This window comes from Thunnus albacares, chromosome 10 (genome assembly GCF_914725855.1).
Source record: "Thunnus albacares chromosome 10, fThuAlb1.1, whole genome shotgun sequence".
Lineage (NCBI taxonomy): Eukaryota > Metazoa > Chordata > Actinopteri > Scombriformes > Scombridae > Thunnus > Thunnus albacares.
This window is the reverse complement of record NC_058115.1, coordinates 19,089,201-19,108,098: the sequence shown is the minus strand read 5'-3', so window position 1 is coordinate 19,108,098 and position 18,898 is coordinate 19,089,201. Positions and strand designations below refer to the sequence as shown.

The following is an 18,898-nucleotide window of genomic DNA, read 5'->3' as shown; positions in this document are numbered from 1 at the left end:
GTGTGGGTATGCAGAGCTTCTAATTTGTATTACTGCCTCATATTTTATTAGCTAATCATGTTTTTATGTAAAACCAAAATGAGAAGTTATCACGGTATAGCGATTAAGTAAATGTAGAGGAGCAAGAAGTACAATATATCCCTCTGAAATTTGCATAAAATGGAAATAAGTTAAATAAAAGTGCCTCAAAATTGTGCTTTAGTACCGCACTTTAGTAAATGTATTTGGTTACTTTATATCACTGGAGAAGAGGAATATTTTTGTGCATTAAAGCTTTCTACACCCCCATAGCACAAGTTTTGTTAAATGTGTGAGTTCACCGCAAATACCAACGTTAATATTTTATTTTTGTGTAAAATGACCATGAGTCACTGTAATTAGGCACCTATAACAGAAAAATACTGTGTGTTTGTTGTGGATTTGATGCTCCACATCTTTTAAACACACAGGAAGTCTGGTGAAACCTTTTCAAGTCAGTGATGTTCCCAGTTTTTACATGTTTAGATAGACACTACACATAAATCTGAGTAAATAACATGATTTATTTTATTCATCCATTTAAAATACAGTGATGCACTATGAAAACAAAACAAACACCACAATATCTCTGTATTATGTGTCTAGCTTACATATTTACTTATATTATGGATATTATATGAGGTTCTCCTTCAACACAAATCACTTTCCCTCTTTCTCAGACCACTCCCTGTATCCTCCCGTGTAATTACGTGCACTGAAACACAAGACAGAGACACAGAATGTATAAGTTGTCAACATTACACATGAAATACATACATCTATAAATATTTAAGAACAGAAAGTAATGCATGTAGACAGTCAAAGACTTTTTTCCTGTGAGGGAACAGAGTAGAAATTGAGTCTCAAGTGTGTGAGAGTCTTTTGTTGGGGCATCATGAATCTAAAAACAGCAAGGGCTATTATTGTACGAGACTTGGACTGTCTCTTTTAAAGTATGATGGGCTGTGAGTGTTATGCATAGCAACACAACTTATTTACTTTATATATCCTATTTCGTGGGCCTTGGCTGTGGCGATCCCCCCTCGCTTGCCCATCTGGCACTGAAACACCAGTTCTGGGGCGTCCAGCGCCGGCTTGGTTACTCCATACTTTGCCTTGAATTCTTCTGGCTCCATTGCAAAAGCAGCTTCTACTGTATCGACTGAATGTTCGAAGAGAGGAAGGGAGGAGAGGCATAAAAGTATTTTAAAATTAAACAGATAGACATGAACATTAATAACTGATGCAAAACATGCAGAACCTAAAAAAAACAGACAACAGATCACTGACTTATCCACCACTGTGCATTTTTGCATAATCCAGTATGATCAACAAGACACCCAGGAGAACTTGAGAATGATAAGTGGTGACGCTGAGGGAATAAAACATCTGTGTTAAGTATGAGGCTGTGCTACACACCAGTTTATTTTAACACAATTTAAAAGAAGCTCACCTGGGATATGGACGGATCCTGGAATACGGCCTTTATCCACTTCCTCTTTAGTGCGGACATCAACCAGGAGGAGATTCTGGCTTTTTCCCAGAAGCCCTTTCAGATCTTCGTAGGAGATTTCTTTGGTGACTGGTAATGAGAGAGGAACCACATGAAAGGCTCAATGGTTCAATGGTTTAATGCTTCCATAAAATTGCACCATTCAAGTTAGGCTTTGAGCGATAAAACAGTCTGAGACATGATTTTATTATCAACCGCCCTTTTTAAAGAGAAGCAACTATTGTTTGTGTGACTGTGTAAAGCTAATATGAGACCTGCTCTGTGGGGTCCTTGCACAAAGAGCTGCAAGCATGGATACAAACAGCTGGATAATTAGGCATGGACCAAACCATAAGTGCATTGGTTTCAGCCAATTACATGACCAATCCACATTGAATTTGAGGAAAAAGACAGCACTAGTATCTGATCAGTGTTTGGTATCAGCAGATGTCCTGAGTTGAGTTTATTGGAAACAGGAGACCAAATCACACTTCATTACTCATACTTGGCTGTGCTTACATTGCTGAAATAACCAAAAATCTTGAACCAGGCAAATATAAAAGATAAACCCTGGCACCCACCTCCACTTACAGGGTTCATTCTACTCCTGAAGATTGCTCCCTCATGTTGGTACATTTTTTAGTAGTGAGTGTGTGTGTGAAAAGGGGAGTACAATGCCCACAGTCATTTGATGCACGGTATGCGAGCACTTATCATGTTTTGCTTCATTTAAGGGTAAAATTATGAACATGGTTTGTTGTATGGTGCTGCTAGCGGCTGCCTCCGGCTTCAGCTTATCTACACCTTTGCTGTCTGTTGAGTCATGCTGAAGCGGGTATATATGCATAATAAATAACTTATTATTTACACAAGGAATTGTTTCCTCATTTAAAATGTGGAATTCTTGCGCGAGATAGTTAAGTGAACAAACCATAACCTTAAACGCAGTCTAAAAATAATGCTAATGCCACAATAGTTGTGGTAGTTTTATTATTAACCGACTATAACAGTTAAATTACAGATGTTAGCTATCTTAACTACTTAGCTGTAGCTAATTAAAGTTTCTCAACTAACGTTAGGGACGTTTCAGGTCATTCATAAAACTCAACGGTTAAAACTGGTTAAAACTGAACTGTAGCAGTGTGTGAAGTGAGTAAAATATCATTTGTAAACTCACCTGCCATCCTGGCAGCATGAAGCTTTGTATATGAATGAGAAGTTCTACACCTTCCTGGTTACGTTGTTTGGTGACAAATCATTGGCTTAGACGTCGAAGGAAGGCGGGACTTACCCTGAATGACCAATAAGATCAATCTCTCACTAGCGTTGTTTTCACATGACACTGGTGGTGGCAGCTTTGATATCCTTACACAGTGAGAAGTACTGAGATGTTTTACGTCAGGAAAAGTGGCAACACCACGATGAAAAAATATTCCTGCATTCAAAATCTTGTTACAGGTAAAAGTACACAAGTATCAGCGGCAGAATGTATTTCAAGTATCAAAAGTAACAGTGTTCATTATGCAAAATGGCATCATTTAGAGAGTTATATATATTTTTTGTGACCAACTTTATTGCTCCCCCCCCTCCTTGTAGTTTGGTAAGGATACAGGGCACACAACACAAAATCAATTATCATACAAAGAATATTCTACATTAATCAAAAACTCAGATGTATCAACATCTCTGTCCAGGGTCTTTACATTACTAAAACAACTCAACAAAGAGCGGCCTCTAACCACAAGCTGAAACAAGCTGAAAAAAACAAAGGAAAGAAACAAAAACCATAGAGTGTAGCTGCCAAGCTTATATCATCTGTTTGTACACACATATTTAGATACATAGCATATGTCTACTGTTGCAGAGTATACAGGATCTTGAAATCCCCAGTCCAATCACCCAGATGGAAAAACAGCATATCAAAGAAACTGAACCCTCCTCCCCTCCTTGGCCCTCCAAATTTGTTTACACAAGAAAGATTAAAGGAGTAGTTTGAGCTCTTGAGCAGCCTTCATCAAAGCTTGAATAGATTCTATTTTAGAGAGTTATATATCATATATATAACATTACTGGAATATTAATACTGATTCATTGACATATACATGTAAGCAGCATTTTAATGTGTAAGCTAATTTTAACAACTTAAACTACTGGGTAGTCTAATCTATAACAACACATATTTTATAGCCTGATCTTATATTTAATGCATAAAATAGTGATCTGACAAAATAGCTAAAAACTATAGCTATTAAATAATTGTACAATACAGCACAATATTTCCCTCTGAAATGCAGTGGAATAGAGGTACAAAGTAACATAAAATTACATTACTCAAGTAAAGTACAAGTGCCTTAAAATTGCACTTTAATTCAGTGCTTGAGTAAGTGTACTTAAAATCTGAATAAATTAGAGGGGAAACAAACACAAATGAAAGAATATCTTTAGGTCTACCTTAGTAAAGCTCCAGAGACTTTCCTATAATTGCATGTTACGTTGCACAGTATATCTGCAAAACCTTTCTAGTGGAAGCAAAGATTCAACCAAGACATTTTACACAGTTTTATTAAAATAAGTTTTAGTTTATTACAAAAGTTTTAGTCTTAAGGTTATATCCTAAAAAATAATATTTACAATTAAATAGAGCCACAATAGAATTAAAAACACTAAAGTAAACCTACAGAGGTTAATTTGCCTGCAAATAAACCCGTAGATCGAGCCCTAAAATAACCAAAGTTAATTCTTTGTTAGTGGTATTCCTTGATCACCTCTGCTCATTTTCCAATATATTTACATATTCCTTGAAACATGAATGTAAACATCTTCTCGACTCTATAATTAATAAAAACATCACCTCAGAACTTGCTTTTGTTCCTGATCACACTGTCATCCCCCTCTGTCTCAAAGGGCCTGTTTAGTGTTGCTGAGAATGAGATGGATTGTCAGTACTGAACTGGATCACAGAGTTCCCTCTCTGCTATAAGAAGGGTTCCCAAGTCCATCATTGGAGTCTCTCTTTGCCTTTTTGAACATCTGATACTGCCAGAGGATCACGGCTGCTATGATGAGGAGCACAAGCAGGGCGACTCCTCCTCCTACTATCCCCGCCAGCAGTTTATGGTCTTGAGATGTAGGAGGGTCATACCGCTTACAGGAGAACTCTGAGGGCTCACTGTGTCCTGCTTTGTTCACCGCCTCCACGCACACCTTGGTTCCAACTTCCAAATGCCCCACTAAACCTCGTCGCGAAGTGTCCCCAAACTCCAGGACATCTCCTTCACTCCTCTCGACCACCACTCTGTACCCAGACACCTTAGAAGATGGAGCACACCATTGGATCTCTACCTTCCCTCTGTTGTCCCCCTGTTTGACTAGCAGCAGGTCTTGGATGCGTGGAGCATGAGGAGGCTTGTCATCCCCGCTGAGCCCAGGACAGAGGCACCCAGTCCTGGCTGAAAGCTCGGAGCAGGGCTCCTGATTCTCAAAGCAGGGTTTGTACTGGCAGATTTGGGACCGCAGAATTGGAGTTTTCACAGGGGTCAGCACTTTGGGAGGAGTGCTGTGGTTGTCTGTGTCATCATAGTCATAATAATCATCTCTCAATATGATCCGTGGATGAGTGGCGGGAGGGGAAGTAGAGGCGGCGTGAGTGAATAGGTGGGAGTGGAGGAGAGGTGAGACACTCAGAAAAAGAAGCAAAGCCAGGTTCCTGCGCTGTGACATCATCTCTGTGGACAGAAATGACAGGAGTGATGAGACGGTAAGTACAAAAGTAATACAGCTGTAAATGAATCCTCAACTCGTGCAATTATGTTCATCCATTCAGTCTAAGTGAAGAGATAAATCTTCACTGATTGTTTCTCAATTGACCTTGTAGTTTATATTAAAAGTTTATCTTGAGGCCAATTCTGAGGTGATGTTTGAAGAGCAAAAAAAGATTGAAATAAGGAACTGAAATCAAGAAGCTGAAGTTATTGTTGTAGTAGTTATCATGGTGACAGAAAACAGACATGCCAACAAGGATCCACAGTGATGTTTTTTCTCTTTAGATATTTCAATATGTCACTGTTGAGAAAGACAAGAAAGGTTTGTTGGCAATGATAAGACAAAAAAAATAAACTTCTCTGCTCAGGTTTGAGCCACCTGGATGCTATTTCATTAACATTTATAGCTCCTATATGACTTTGTGAATAGACAAACATTCATCATGTTCTAGTTTCCAGGCTGAAACCGATTTAAATAAATAAATATGAAGTGTCGGGAGATAAAATACAACTATTGGGGTGAGCCTGTCAGCGCTTGAGTTTTCCCCTGGCAGCAAGCCAGATGTTTTCTGTGGGAACCCAGACTGTGCAAAATGGATTTTCAGTTTACACCCTGTTCTGTTTTCTCTTTTTTTTTAAAAAAAAGGACTCACTCACTATAATAGTCAGAAGATCTTTTCTCATTCGTTTGAATGACACGTAACACAACGAAGATGACTGAATCTCTAGGAATAAACATGTAATCACTTCAGTGTTCTGCATCTGGCCAATAGATATATTACTGTAGCGACAGAGAGAACGAAAACCAAAGCAAGCAAAGAGCTGTAAATGGTTTACTGTACCTGTTTGATGGCGATAAAAGTCTATTCTCTCTTTCTTTCTTGTTCCCACTCCGTCTGCTCTCAGCGTTTTACCCACTCCGTCTTCTGTTCTCACTGTTTTAAGTTGTTGCCTTCAGACTCTCTCCTCCTCCTCAACACCCCCTTTTTTTCTCAACCCAGTGCCTCTCTCTCCTCTTCTTTCCCCTTCATACTCTCTCCTTTCTGTCTTTTTTCACCTCTCGCCTCTCCCTCTCTGTCTCAACAGGGCTTCCACCCAGCTATCGCTGCTCTTTTATATTTCTTTGTGTGGAATTTTTGTGTGAATGTGTGCTGGGAAAGGCGGGGTAGGGGGGTACGGTCGCCATGTGTTTGTGTGCAGCTCAGCATATTAATTTGCTTAGTAGCAGTGGGGAGGCAGGCTTGTGCTTGTTGCAGAATGTGTTTGTGCAAGTCTAAGGTGTAGCTGTCCGTTTTTGATTACTTGTTTAAAAGTTACAAACTTCCTACACACTCCGCAGGTGTTCTCGTGAAACGAACAGGAACACAAGGTCACCTCAGTGTGTGTTTATGTGTGTGGGGGGTGAAGAATGCATGCATGTGTATTTATTATAGACCCCCTCCACCTCTTGAAGCCCCCATTGTGACAAGCTGGAGGGAAACGATAAAGGCTCTCTCCTCTCTCATCCTTTTATGGGGTAAAGCTGGCAAAGTAAGCGAGTTCTTTCTTATTCCAAGTGCCCGTGCCCGCAGAGATGAGGACGAAAAAAACAGGGCAAGAGTCTCTTTCTTTCCCAACTTCTAATCTCAAAGGATTCACTTCTCCTTCTTCTTTCTCTTCTTCTTCTCAGAATAGCCTAAATTTGAATTTAGTGGAATTAAAATCAGTTTTTGTTAAATTCAGATGCATACATGAGGATTTTTTCTTTAACAAACAGCAAACAAGTTAGTGAGGTTGTGAGAAAGTGTATCTGAATGTATAAATCAACTTGTGTTCTCATGGAAGCAAAATGATTTAATAGTATATATACACAGAATGAGGCTGAGAGAACAGAAACAATAAACTTTTGAGAGATTTATTAACTCTTTAAAGAAACAGCCAAATTATACTGCTGGAAATGGACATAAGTTGTACTTTATGTATTAATGTTCTGTTTACACACAATATACGGCATGTACATTGTGTACAGTTGTGTACATGCATGAATATATTGTCCAGATGTACAGATTAAGATTGAATGTGAAAGAATCCAAAATAAAAAAGGTATTTCAAACATCAAAACTATGTCCATCACATCTATAATCTGTCTCCTAAAAAATGAATTAGCTTGAGCTCATGCAACACATGTTGTTTGCCCTTTCAGAACTTGCAAAATTGCTGAAAGAAATCAACAACTACAATTTCCGAGTGGCTCTGAGTTGGGTGTGTGGTAAACCATTTTCGCAATTTGCATTCTTCTGCATTATGTCTAAAACTGTATCATATGTCTATCACTAAAGGAAGTATGACTAAATCCAAGCTAAATAAATGGCTGCTTCTTTGGAAAAGTCTCTGGTGATATGTGAGATTCTAGGAAAGATGCTGAACTTACGTGAATGCTCGGAGAAGGTGGAGACTGTTGTGAGAGATGTCAGTAATAGCGCTGCCTATATGCAACTTGGGATCGAGAATGGATGGTACATTAAATCCAACTAAAATTTTCTTCTGAATAAGATGACACTGCTCTCTCACACTGGGTGGCTGCTTCAAGCAAAACATCAGTACAGAAGTAAAAGATGGACTGAATAGAAAAGTACAATTACACTTCCTGCAACAGTCTCAACATTTTAACTGACAATTTATCAGACTTCTTCTTAGTATATTTTAGATTCACATGCATACACAAGGAATTTTTCTTTTACAACAGCAAATACGTTAGTGAGGTTGTGAGAAAGTATATTTGCATGTATAAATCAACTTGTGTTCTCATGGAAGCAAAATGATTTAATAGTATATATACACAGAATGAGGCTGAGTGAACAGAAACAATAAACTATGAGAGACTAATTAACTCTTTGAAGAAACAGCCAAATTATACTGCTGGAAATGGACATAAAGTACAGAGTTGTACTTTATGTATAAATGTTCTGTTTACACACAATATACGGCATGTATATTTTGTACAGTTGTGTACACGCATGAATATATTGTCCAGATGTACAGATTAAGATTGAATGTGAAAGAATCCAAAATAAAAAAGGTATTTCAAACATCAAAACTATCTCCATCACATCTATAATCTGTCTCCTAAAAAATGAATGAGCTTGAGCTCATGCAGGACATGTTGTTTGCCCTTTCAGAACTTGCAAAATTGCTGAAATAAATCAACAACTACAATTTCTGAGTGGCTCTACAGCTGAGTTGAGTGTGTGGTAAACCATTTCGCAATTTGGATTCTTTCTAATATCCAAAACTGTAATATAAGTGCATCACTGAAGGAAGTATGAATAAATCCAGGCAGAAGAAATGACAAGATCTTTGTCTCTGATGACGAAGGAACGCTCTAGACGCTGAAGTTCTGTTGAAATATGTGAGAATGCTTGTAAAAGGAGGTAGCGGTTGTGAAAGACAACACTGACAGCGCTGCCTGTATGCAACTTGGGAACCTGACTGGAAGCGGCTTCAAAACAAACATCAAGACAGAACAACAGATGGACTGAATAGAAAAGTACAATTACACTTCCTCCAACAGACTGAACCTTTTAACTTTAATTTGTCTGCATGAAGCTGATATCACTCCCACATTTCAGATCTTAGGACCATAGTTTCCAGTAATTTTAAAGATTTTACAGTGTTGATTGTTGGACTCAAATATGTAGCTGTTTAACTCCTTTGTGTATTTTTGTTCTCATTGTCAAACCTCAAAATTATCATGCAACACACTTGGAAAACTCTGAAACACAGATAATCTATAGCCAAGTGTACAGATAGAGGAGGGCTTCTCCTTTAGTCTGCCCTCAACTCAACGGCTTTTTTGAAGCTTTGAGTTTCAGGTTGTTATGGCTGCATGAGACAACCATCTCTTCCACCTCATATGTGCTCTCCTGTCCACACAACACCAGCAGCTGATAAGTTTCAAAAGCCTGTAAGTGGGTGGTACAGGTTGCTGTGACTTATCAAAGGTTTAAGGGATTCATTTCAGCATTCATTACTAAACAAGACAATCCATCTCCAGGAACTCTGAGTTTGAAGTCTTTGTTCTTTAAAGAAATGTTCTCACATTCACAGCACAGTATTAGCAAAGCATTTCATCATCCAGCTTTATATGGTCATTTCCTCCCATAATATTTTAAGTTCTGACTGTAATAAGCATACTGCATCGTTTTAATCTTGGATTTATGACACTAATAATGCTGAACCATCTCAGCCTGTTTTCTTGAACAAACAAAGTTTCAAATACAAAGAAACACACATACAAATACATTGATTGGTTTCTGCTGTTAGTACAAAATTAGTCTACGGTTGATAGACGCTGCCAGGCTCATATTCTTTTTGTATGAGTGAGCTCATATGTAAACTGGGGTACTGGAGAATAAACAGTTCCTCTCTTGTTCAAATAAGGACAGAAAAAAAGCAGAGGCAAACCCAAACAAGTATACGAAATGTTTACATGGATCACAAACAATCTGTATTTAATCGACTTTTTTTGTCCCTTGTACTTTGGCTCTCGCTGTCATGTCCTTTCATGTCATCTCAGTCAAAAACCAAAAGGACTCTGGACATTTCAAACTACTTTAAAAATCTCATTTTGTTATGCCATATCTTATGTACACAGTGCCATGTCTGTGACTAATAAACAGCTCCTTGTTCACTCATGGTCATGGGCAAGTTGGTCATGATGAATGTGTCGACACACCTTTCAGGTGAAACGACGCACAGCACAGGAGGCAGACGCATAACTGTGTCTAGATGGTACCACTGATATGATTGTTTTGTCTTCAATGGTTTTCCTACATGCCTGCATGTGCTGATGAGTAAAGCTGTCACAGTGTTCACATTTAAGCTTCAATGGTTTTCTTGAAGGTGGGCGACATCACTAAGGAGACAGTGTTTTTTTTATATATAGTTTTCCGCTGCCAGAAATAGGCCAACATGCAGAAATTTTGTACAAACTGTGGCTCCAAGGTCCGTGACTATGACTCATGCTACTCTAGATAATGACTTGCTTGCCAGTGCAGATTCATCCCTCCCACCACTGCAGCATGTTTGAGCATGCTGCTCAGCATGTCATCACCACCACCATCATTTGATTGTAGATAGCGCCAAAGTTTCACCATATAAATTCTTTAAAAAACTAAATATCTTTATTTCTAAACTCAATAAAATGCTAGTAACTTAAGGGAGGAATTCCCCGACACCCACTGATGAGCAAGTTAAAACAAACAAAAAAAGAGTTAACTTTCATATTCACTCTGACAGTCAGCCTCCATCTCTCAGACAGTGACAACAAGCCCTTTTCAGGCCCAGAAATGTGGGGCCTCCTGACATTCCACTTATAGTACGCAGATGCTCATTCCCTCTGCTACCCACACCTCTCTGAGGATTTAAAGAATTCCAATTCAAACAGGAAGCTCTAGGCTACTATTGGCTATGTCCCCCATCACCTTTGACTTCCCAGCTCACAAAAGAAATCTCAGGGTAGTCTTGTAACCAGACTTTGTGAAGTTGTGCGAACGGCTATTTTTAGCTAAAAAACACTGTGGACATAGAGCAGGCAGTGCAAATGTTGCAGTTCCTCTTGAGGATAATTGGAAACAGCCGTGGTGTGACGATGAAGTGCGACCATTTGATGACAAAGTCCCACATTCCTAACTCCAGTGCATTTTTGTGTGCTCATAAACAGTGTAGAATTGAAATAGTGGCATAGTGATCAAAGAAATCCTTTTTCAGGGGGAGGAGAATAGTTGAAGGACCATTTATCTATCTTATTTATTGTTGATATACAAGACAACTCATTAAACACTGTCTTGAGTGTTGTGAAGTTATTTCAACAAACTTGGACAATGTTGAGATGCCTTGGATGTTTTCTGATGAGTAACAGGATGTGTCACATCTCAAATAGATTACACAATGTCAAATACGAGCTCTGTGTGGAACGTGTTCATGGTGGCCATTGTGTAGGTGTTGTTACCTGGCAGCATGACTGCTAGGTCATAATCAGTATTTACAGTACATGTTACTGCAGCACGTTTTTGGTGTTTGATCTCACTAGATTACATCTTCAACCCACTTACTTTATATCAATCAATTTTTTAAATCATGAGTTTAATTTGTCCTGTGAGTCCTGTCATTTTGATGCCATGCAATACTAGACACACCAGTATGCAGTAATATGACAGCTGGCTTACAACCTACCATAATCACCATAATCAGGGTACAGGGGCACACAACATGTCCTTTTTAACAGACATTTTGACTTGTCATAGTTGGAAAAGCACAGGTGTTACTAGGGCTGGGAATTGGTACTTGATGCCTTTAAGGTATCCACCAAAATAACCCAGTGCCAAGTAGCATTGAAACTTCTCCAGTCAAATGATACCTGCATTCGATCCTTCTTGTACCCAGATCTAGAAAAAAATGACTATTTGTACAGTTTTGTGCGTGTGATTAGCCCACTACCACAACAGCTGCAACCCATTCAGTCTGTGGTGATAATACTTCATTGTACAGTTATTTGATAAATGTTTCAATGATTTGAACACTTTCAAAATGTATTTGTGCAAAAATAATCTGGATTGGGAAGAGCGGAGACATTTTATGTAACTGAATGCTTCCATTCACATGATGGATATCGAATAAAGTAGAAAAAAAAGGTATCAAATGAAATACTCTATTGATATCAGTATCACTTCAAGGGTACTGGTATTGGTACTGGTATCGTCATTTTTTAAATGATACCCAGCCCTAGGTGTTACTGATAATGACGGCTCTATTTTATTCAAGTGTCCCAGTAAGCAAAGCCTGTAAGCCAGCATGAACCATACAAGACCGTGAAACCTGCACACGCAACTGGAATGCAGCCATGATTCATCTTACTAATTACTCATGTGCTTTTCTTTCTATGACATGTTAAAATGTCTGCTGTGAATAAAAAAGGTCAAATAGCAGGACAATGAAACCAAAGCAGCTAAATTGTTGTAAATAGCTGTAAGGTGCCTATCGGAAAATCCTCATTTGGCCAGGCAGCTTTTTCTGTTCAGGACACGTGGAACTCATCAAAATGGATCATGACTGGGACTGTTTAAAGCTCACACTGAAACAATTTTTAAAGAGGAATTAGTCATCTAGTATTGAGTGATATGGTGCTTGTCATTTTTACGATGTTTGTGTTTGTGGCTTGTGCCGTTTTGTATTTATTTCCTTGTTGAGTGTTGTGCTGATTTGTATGTATTTCTTGTTGAGTTTGGTTCTGTTTTTGTATGTATTTTCTGATCATTATGATATAGTATGATGTAGTATGTGGTATTAGTTCAGGCTGTATACTTGTCCCAATACAAATAAACAGTAAACAAATAAATGAAATTCAGTCATCATGCATTTTATTATATACATCTGTACCATGTCCAAAAGGCCTCAGTGAAAAAAGGCCGACGCCTATGCAAAAATATGATACAAATAACTTTTGTACTAAATAACTTTTGTGCTGTGTTTCTGAGACAAAGCAGAACAAACAAAAATAAATATTAGCTGGTTTAGGGTCTGTTAAACAATATATTTGTGAAGAAAGTCCTTGAATGAACTACACTTTATGTAATAATAGGGTAGCTTCAGCTCTAATGCTTGTCCTTGCAATCCTCAACAGCCCCTTACATAGAGTTGTAGCCCCACTCAGTGGTGGATGCATGTTATTGTTGCCTACTATCAACTTCAACAGATTCCAAAAAAACCAAAAAAACCAGAAAACATTTGGATTATCTCTGAGAAAAATCTAACTGTTGTTCTTTCCCATTAAAGCTAATTTTATTCAAGTTAACTGATTTTTTTCCCTCCAAAATGTCAGAAATGTTTTCCAACCACAGTACACAGGAGACTAAAGGAGAGAATACAAACATTTGTCTACACAAATCTCAGTGTTAATGTACAGTGTGAATAATATGCATATTTTATATTTATATATATTGTATAAAGAAGATTATAGTGCAGTTTCTGCCTTGTTTTTGCGGTGCTTTTGTTGCTCACTCACTTGAAAACTCTGCACAAGAGTGAAATTTGCCCTCTTTAATTACCGCTGCCTGTCAGTGACTCTCTCTGTCTCACTTCATAAAGATGACTCAGGGGAGGAAGGGCATCTTTTGTTGAAAACTAAACAGCTGACCTAGATGTTTAGAACAAACTAATTATCATACCAGCCTGGTTTTAGCCTTTAGATGGTTGTGTTTTTGACAGTAGTGAATGCATTCTGGTCTTTTACTTAAGTAAAACCAGAAATAGCACACTGTAAGTACTTAGTCACATTTGTGTAAGTAATGAAATACATTTACTCAAACACTATATAGCACACAAGCACAATTTTGAGGTACATTTCAGAGGCAAATATACTTTTTACTCCACTACATTCATATTACAGCTTAAGTTACTTGTTACTGTGCAGATTATGATTTTACTTACTATATTTTACATTGGTTTATAAAATATGATGAAATGAGATGGATTAAACTACCCAACACCTTGACCAGTGGGAACATTAGACTATTGTTTACACGTTTGATACATTAAGCACATTTTGCTCATAAAAGTTCTGTACTTTTATGGAACTATACATTTTTAATTATGATTATTTGTACATTGTATTGTTACTTTAACCTCAGTAAAAGATCTGAATACTACTTCTTCACCATTATAAGTAAAAATTATCAATAAGATAAGTTACACTTTATTGTCCCTGAGGGGAAATTTGTCTTTGGCTCAAGTGTTGCATACAACTGCATATAGAGAAATACAAGGTATGCACACTATAGGTACATAATCTCCATGTGTACAGACAAAATACACTAATACACTATGTTCGAGGTGTAGGCCTGTACACTAATTCACCCCGATCATTAAGTTTTCCCTATTCCTAAAATAACAGAACACAATGATCAGTGGTCTGTAAAGCGGCAGAGCAACTGAAATAATAAATAAATAAAAACAATAAAAATGATAAAAGTACTGAATTTTCAGTAAATTGTACTTTCAGTATGAGGAGAAAAAAGCCATATCATGCTGAGTGGCCCCTTTCAGAGGGTTATATAGGCTTATATATTATAGGATTATTATTACAGATGCATTATAGTGAGTCAAGGTGGATCTGGTTTTAACTACTGTATATATGGTTATATAGTTACAATAAACCTATAACAATACACCATATTTTATTAGGTATATGTTTTGTATTTACTCAGGTACAGCACTTACGTACACTATGGAGTTACTTTTACTTTATTTGAGTATTTTCATTTTATGCTACTTTATAGTCTACTTTTGCTCCACTACATTCCAGAAGAAAATATTGTACTTTTTACTACACTACACTTGTCTGACAACTGCTACTTTGCTGATACAGACTTAAGTTCAGTTTTTTAAATAGGATGAATTGTTGTACATTAAACCCACCAGCAGTATACAAAGTAGTTAAATTTGACTCTACCTTGAACTGCAACAGTAAAATGCTGTTTACCCATTAAACTATGAGTAATCCACAATAATCCAATATCATATATATAATATACAAAGCACATTGGCCTTTCTGCTTCATTAATACTTTTACATTTGATACTTAAAGGTATATTTTGCTAATAATAGTTGAGTGTAGGACTTTTACTTGGGGTATTGTTACTCTTACTCAAATAAAGATTCTGAATACTTCATCTACCACTGCTACAGATATCAAGTAAATGCAGTGTCTAAAAGCAGTGCAAAAAGTACAGAACTCCTCTATGAAATGTAGTGAAGAAGTACTAAGTAGCAAAAATGTTCCAGTAAAGTACAGGTACATCACTTGTACTTATTATTTGAGTAAATGTTGCCTACTTAGTTAAGGCTGATTTATGGTATAGGTCACTCGCTGTTCACAAGTGTCGCTTAACAGAAATGAAAGAGTCGCACGACGCTTTCAATGTATGCTTCTGCGAAAGGTTTTATCTCCATGGTAACCAGACGCTGCCCTCCAGCCGGCTCGTTTAGTCACATTATATCGTACTGACCGGGACTAATTAAACAAGGACGTTACAAGTTATTTAAAGTTACAAACCAAAATATCAGTAAGGAAGTTCAGTGATAACTACAATCTCCATGGCGACGTTAGTAAAGGCTCATTTATGGCAGGTCGCTCGACACATTTGAACTTTGAAAAAGTGTCACTCGACATGTCGGGCACCTGGAGAATTTTATGTCGTGGACACAAACATTTTTTTGTCGGGTAGTGTTACTAAGGTCGCCATGGAGATTATAGTTTCCCTTAAACGTCCTTATTGATATTTTGCTCTGTAACTTTAGATAACTTGTAACGTCCTTGTTTAATTAGTGTAGCTAGCTCGTAGCAAATATACCGAAGCATAAAGTGAAAACGTTATAATTTTGTGTCGAGCGACCTAACACAATCAACCTTTACTTTCCATAATTTTGAACCAGCGGACACCCGACTCTGTTGGAGTTGAGTGGGCGGGAACACTGAAGCGGCCAGTACAGTATGTACAGTGACTGCTATAGTACATGGATCAAAAATAACGTTAAAACATCATTTAGAGCACCTTTATTGTAGTTCAGCAGATAGGTAAACAACGGTCGTACCAAACGGTTGATCCCTTTTTACGGTCTGGCCCAGTTTCTTTATAAACGCTCCGTCGTAACCATGAATGTAACGGTCGTAACCGTTACAATAGCAATTTATAACGGTCGAGCTAACGTCGCGCCAAAGTAGCCCGTCGCAGACAAATGAATACAGAAGATTTACAGTGTAAGGTCGAGAGAGAGAGAGACATCTTTAACGGCTAAAAACAGGGAGCCGTAGCTCTCCATAAAGAGAACAGTGAGTGTACATGCTAGCTAATTCGCCAAACAAGTTTTTCAGACATGTATCTGCCGTTAGTAACCGAAAATATAATAAAACGGATTTCACTGCCGGCGGTAAAACTTCACACAATGCAAATATCAGTCCAGTGAGTCAGAGGAAAGTAGGGCTGGCGTCGGTGAGGCTGAGGTTGTGAAACACTCGGGTTTCTACGTGAATCCGAGGAGACACGAAGTAATAAACTCGTCCCACAAACCGCGCAGGGCTCCGCCATTGGTTGCAACCGTCCATCCGCCGGGGAAAGGAGGCGGAGGCGAGCTGTTGAATGACGGCCGGAGCTGTGGTTGACACTAAAAAGACACAAGGCAGCCACCGCGACCCACACGGGCCTACCTATTTCACATTTACACAGTGTGGAGACATCAGATGAAAGAGGAGGAACGCCCGATCATTGCTTTTAACATCGGGGGATGTTGCCTGACAGGACGATACGGCGTCGAGGCTAAGAGGACGTTTTCACAGGTTGATGATCCGTATTTGGCACCGAGCACAGGGAAGCCCTCAAAAGTAAATACATGGCTCCAGTCTCTATAGGCTGTTCCTAGAAAGACGTGGTTGTATTAAAAAAGAGAAATACGCGGCGCCAGCTAATTCCTGGAAAAATACAGACCTCCGAACCAGAATGACACATTTAACGTTTGCAGGTTGGGGTTTATTTGCTGAAGTTGACGCTCTGACTTGGGCTACAAGCAGCGTGTAGGGGGGCTTGTCTGTCAGTAAAGGACCGTCTGTCTTACACATTTTGACAGATAGCCAATCAAATCTGCTATTCAAATCGGTGCTCTTATGTCAGTGACCTATATCTCATGCATGTGCACCAAGAGCCCGCAGTAACCTCTCCACCAGACCAGACAGCATGGGGTTCAACGGGTAATCAAGAGCAGCCGCCCAGCAGAGTGTCCGGGACGGAGCAGCCGGCTGCAGATCCTCAGATGGAGCAGCGAGATGCTCCCCAGGAACCAGAGGGGAGGAAAGATGAGCAGGCAGCGGGCAGCGAGTGTAAAATCACGCCGGAGGACACCAACGTGCAGCTGATCGAGGCCGGGTATAAGCCGCCCCTCTCCCCGGCTTCAGATGCCGAGCCGGGGGTCCAGGTGGAGAGGCACGGCCACGGAGCCGGATTCGCCCCGCCCGAAGGAGGTTTTGGCTGGCTGGTGGTTTTTGCAGCAACCTGGTGCAATGGGTCGATATTCGGGATTCAAAACTCTTTCGGCATCCTGCACAAGATGCTGGTGAATGAGCATGCAGACATAAATGACAAGAAGTCTCAGTTCAAAGTGGGTAAGTACCAGTCTGTATGCTGAAGTGAGCTTGACACTGACTGAAATGAAGCAATACATCATGTGGTGGACAGTACATTTGTCCTGGATGCATACTTGGTTACAAACCAGGTGATATAAAAATAACCAGGTGGGAAAACTGGACCTCCAGTCAATGATTATCATAAGACATAATATCAGCATGGCAATAACCAATGATATCTTAGTGTCAATAACCAACTCAACTACTATATACAGCATGTCTTACACACATTCAACAGTCTAAAAGAGATATGGGTCAGCTCGGAGTTCAAGTGGGTTTATCCTGCACTTAAAGAGACACAGTTACATAGTATTAAATGACACATGGGTCTCACTACTACATTTAAAGGCTGCATATTATTACAGAGTGTTCATGCATTCTGAAAATCTCTGTACCCCTCTATTTGAGTCAGTCATTTGCATGTTGTAGAGAGCACTGATGTTAAATGATTAACAGGCATTTCCAACAGTGTACTTGTCATCTATTCATTAACACCGATGTTATTCTAACTCCATTAACCAGCCTCTGTAAATCCAGTTCAGTTTGTCACAAACAGCCCTTTGATGGAGTGTTTCCCCCTGAGGGCTAAAAGTTATAGAAATGTACCACAGACATTTAAACAGTCTGTGAACCCATGAGCATACTGTGCCTTAAAGCGTGACTCAACTAAATTTTCCAAAGTGGGGCTGGTAAAAAAATAAAAAAAAATGTTGGCTCCAAATTTTCGCCACCCTAAATATTCCATAGTATCTAAATTTTTTAAATATTTATCTGTTTTGCCCTGCTTTTTTTGGACTATTTGCAGTAGAATAACATAGGAAAGACCAAGAAAGAGGGATGACGTGACAAAAATTCATTGCTAGATTCAAACCAAGGACAGTACTGTTATGTATAGTACACAAAAAAACAGCTGTAAGCCCTCATGATAATTTCATTTCCAGGAATTGATATTCATTGTGTCACATCAAAGCTGCTGTTGACTGCCGATTCTTCCCCACATGACCAGTATACGGTCAATGTTCACCCCTCTGTCTTAACTGCGTGCTTCAATTGAAGGCATTCTGTTAAGGATTATATCACCAGCTTTAAACAATAGTCAAACCATTTTTCTTAACATCCTGGGTGCTTCAAATTTGACTATTCGTGTTAAAAAAAATCACTTATGTTACTTTCAAGGAATGACATACTTCAGTTGTGTTTTATGCAGAGGAATTAGTCACAAGCTGAAGTTTGAAAACAAGGAAACAGGAAGACCTGCACATGCTTCATCTGTAGTGAATGGAAAACTGACATTTTTTTTCACTCATATCTGTTATTATAGTGGACAAATGAAGCTCAAAACTGCAATCTGACCAATTTAAAGTCACTGTAGCACTTGAGTCTGCATCTCCAGCGGTTTTGTCAGATCCTTGGCTT

General features: G+C 38.8%; 3 protein-coding genes across 4 annotated transcripts in view; 1 reads left to right on the top strand and 2 right to left on the bottom strand.

Annotated features, from left to right (window-relative positions):
* Positions 1-528: 528 nt before the first annotated feature.
* tstd1 (thiosulfate sulfurtransferase like domain containing 1) lies at positions 529-2,790 on the bottom strand. Its single transcript, XM_044363735.1, has 4 exons — positions 2,688-2,790; positions 1,472-1,600; positions 1,018-1,180; positions 529-733 (listed from the first exon to the last, which is right to left on the bottom strand). The coding sequence occupies exons 1-4, from the start codon at positions 2,692-2,694 to the stop codon at positions 679-681; spliced, it is 354 nt and encodes a 117-aa protein (XP_044219670.1). The 5' UTR covers positions 2,695-2,790; the 3' UTR covers positions 529-678.
* Positions 2,791-3,079: 289 nt separating this feature from the next.
* Positions 3,080-6,797, bottom strand: si:ch1073-303k11.2 (leucine-rich repeat neuronal protein 4). The gene is made up of 2 exons (XM_044363716.1): positions 6,114-6,797; positions 3,080-5,235 (listed from the first exon to the last, which is right to left on the bottom strand). Exon 2 carries the CDS (start codon positions 5,231-5,233, stop codon positions 4,466-4,468), a length of 768 nt encoding a protein of 255 aa, XP_044219651.1. The 5' UTR covers positions 5,234-5,235; positions 6,114-6,797; the 3' UTR covers positions 3,080-4,465.
* Positions 6,798-15,408: 8,611 nt separating this feature from the next.
* The window catches only part of slc16a2 (solute carrier family 16 member 2), a 28,208-nt gene continuing 24,718 nt past the window's right edge, over positions 15,409-18,898 (top strand). For both annotated transcript variants that reach the window (XR_006405442.1, XM_044364149.1), the window contains exon 1: positions 15,409-17,461. Coding sequence is in view for 1 of the 2 variants with exons in the window: in XM_044364149.1 (XP_044220084.1) it covers positions 16,987-17,461 (475 nt within the window). In the remaining variant the exon portion in view is untranslated. The remainder of the gene's footprint in view (positions 17,462-18,898) is intronic.

Bases quoted from the DNA above. Each gene is read 5' to 3' on its own strand.
- tstd1 (XM_044363735.1), bottom strand. The intron at 1,181-1,471 runs GTGAGCTTCTTT...TCGAACATTCAG, and splicing joins AGGATCCGTCCATATCCCAG to TCGATACAGTAGAAGCTGCT. The intron at 734-1,017 runs GTAAATAAGTTG...CTTGTGTTTCAG, and splicing joins CACGAAATAGGATATATAAA to TGCACGTAATTACACGGGAG.
- si:ch1073-303k11.2 (XM_044363716.1), bottom strand. From the start codon at position 5,233: ATGATGTCACAGCGCAGGAACCTGGCTTTGCTTCTTTTTCTGAGTGTC.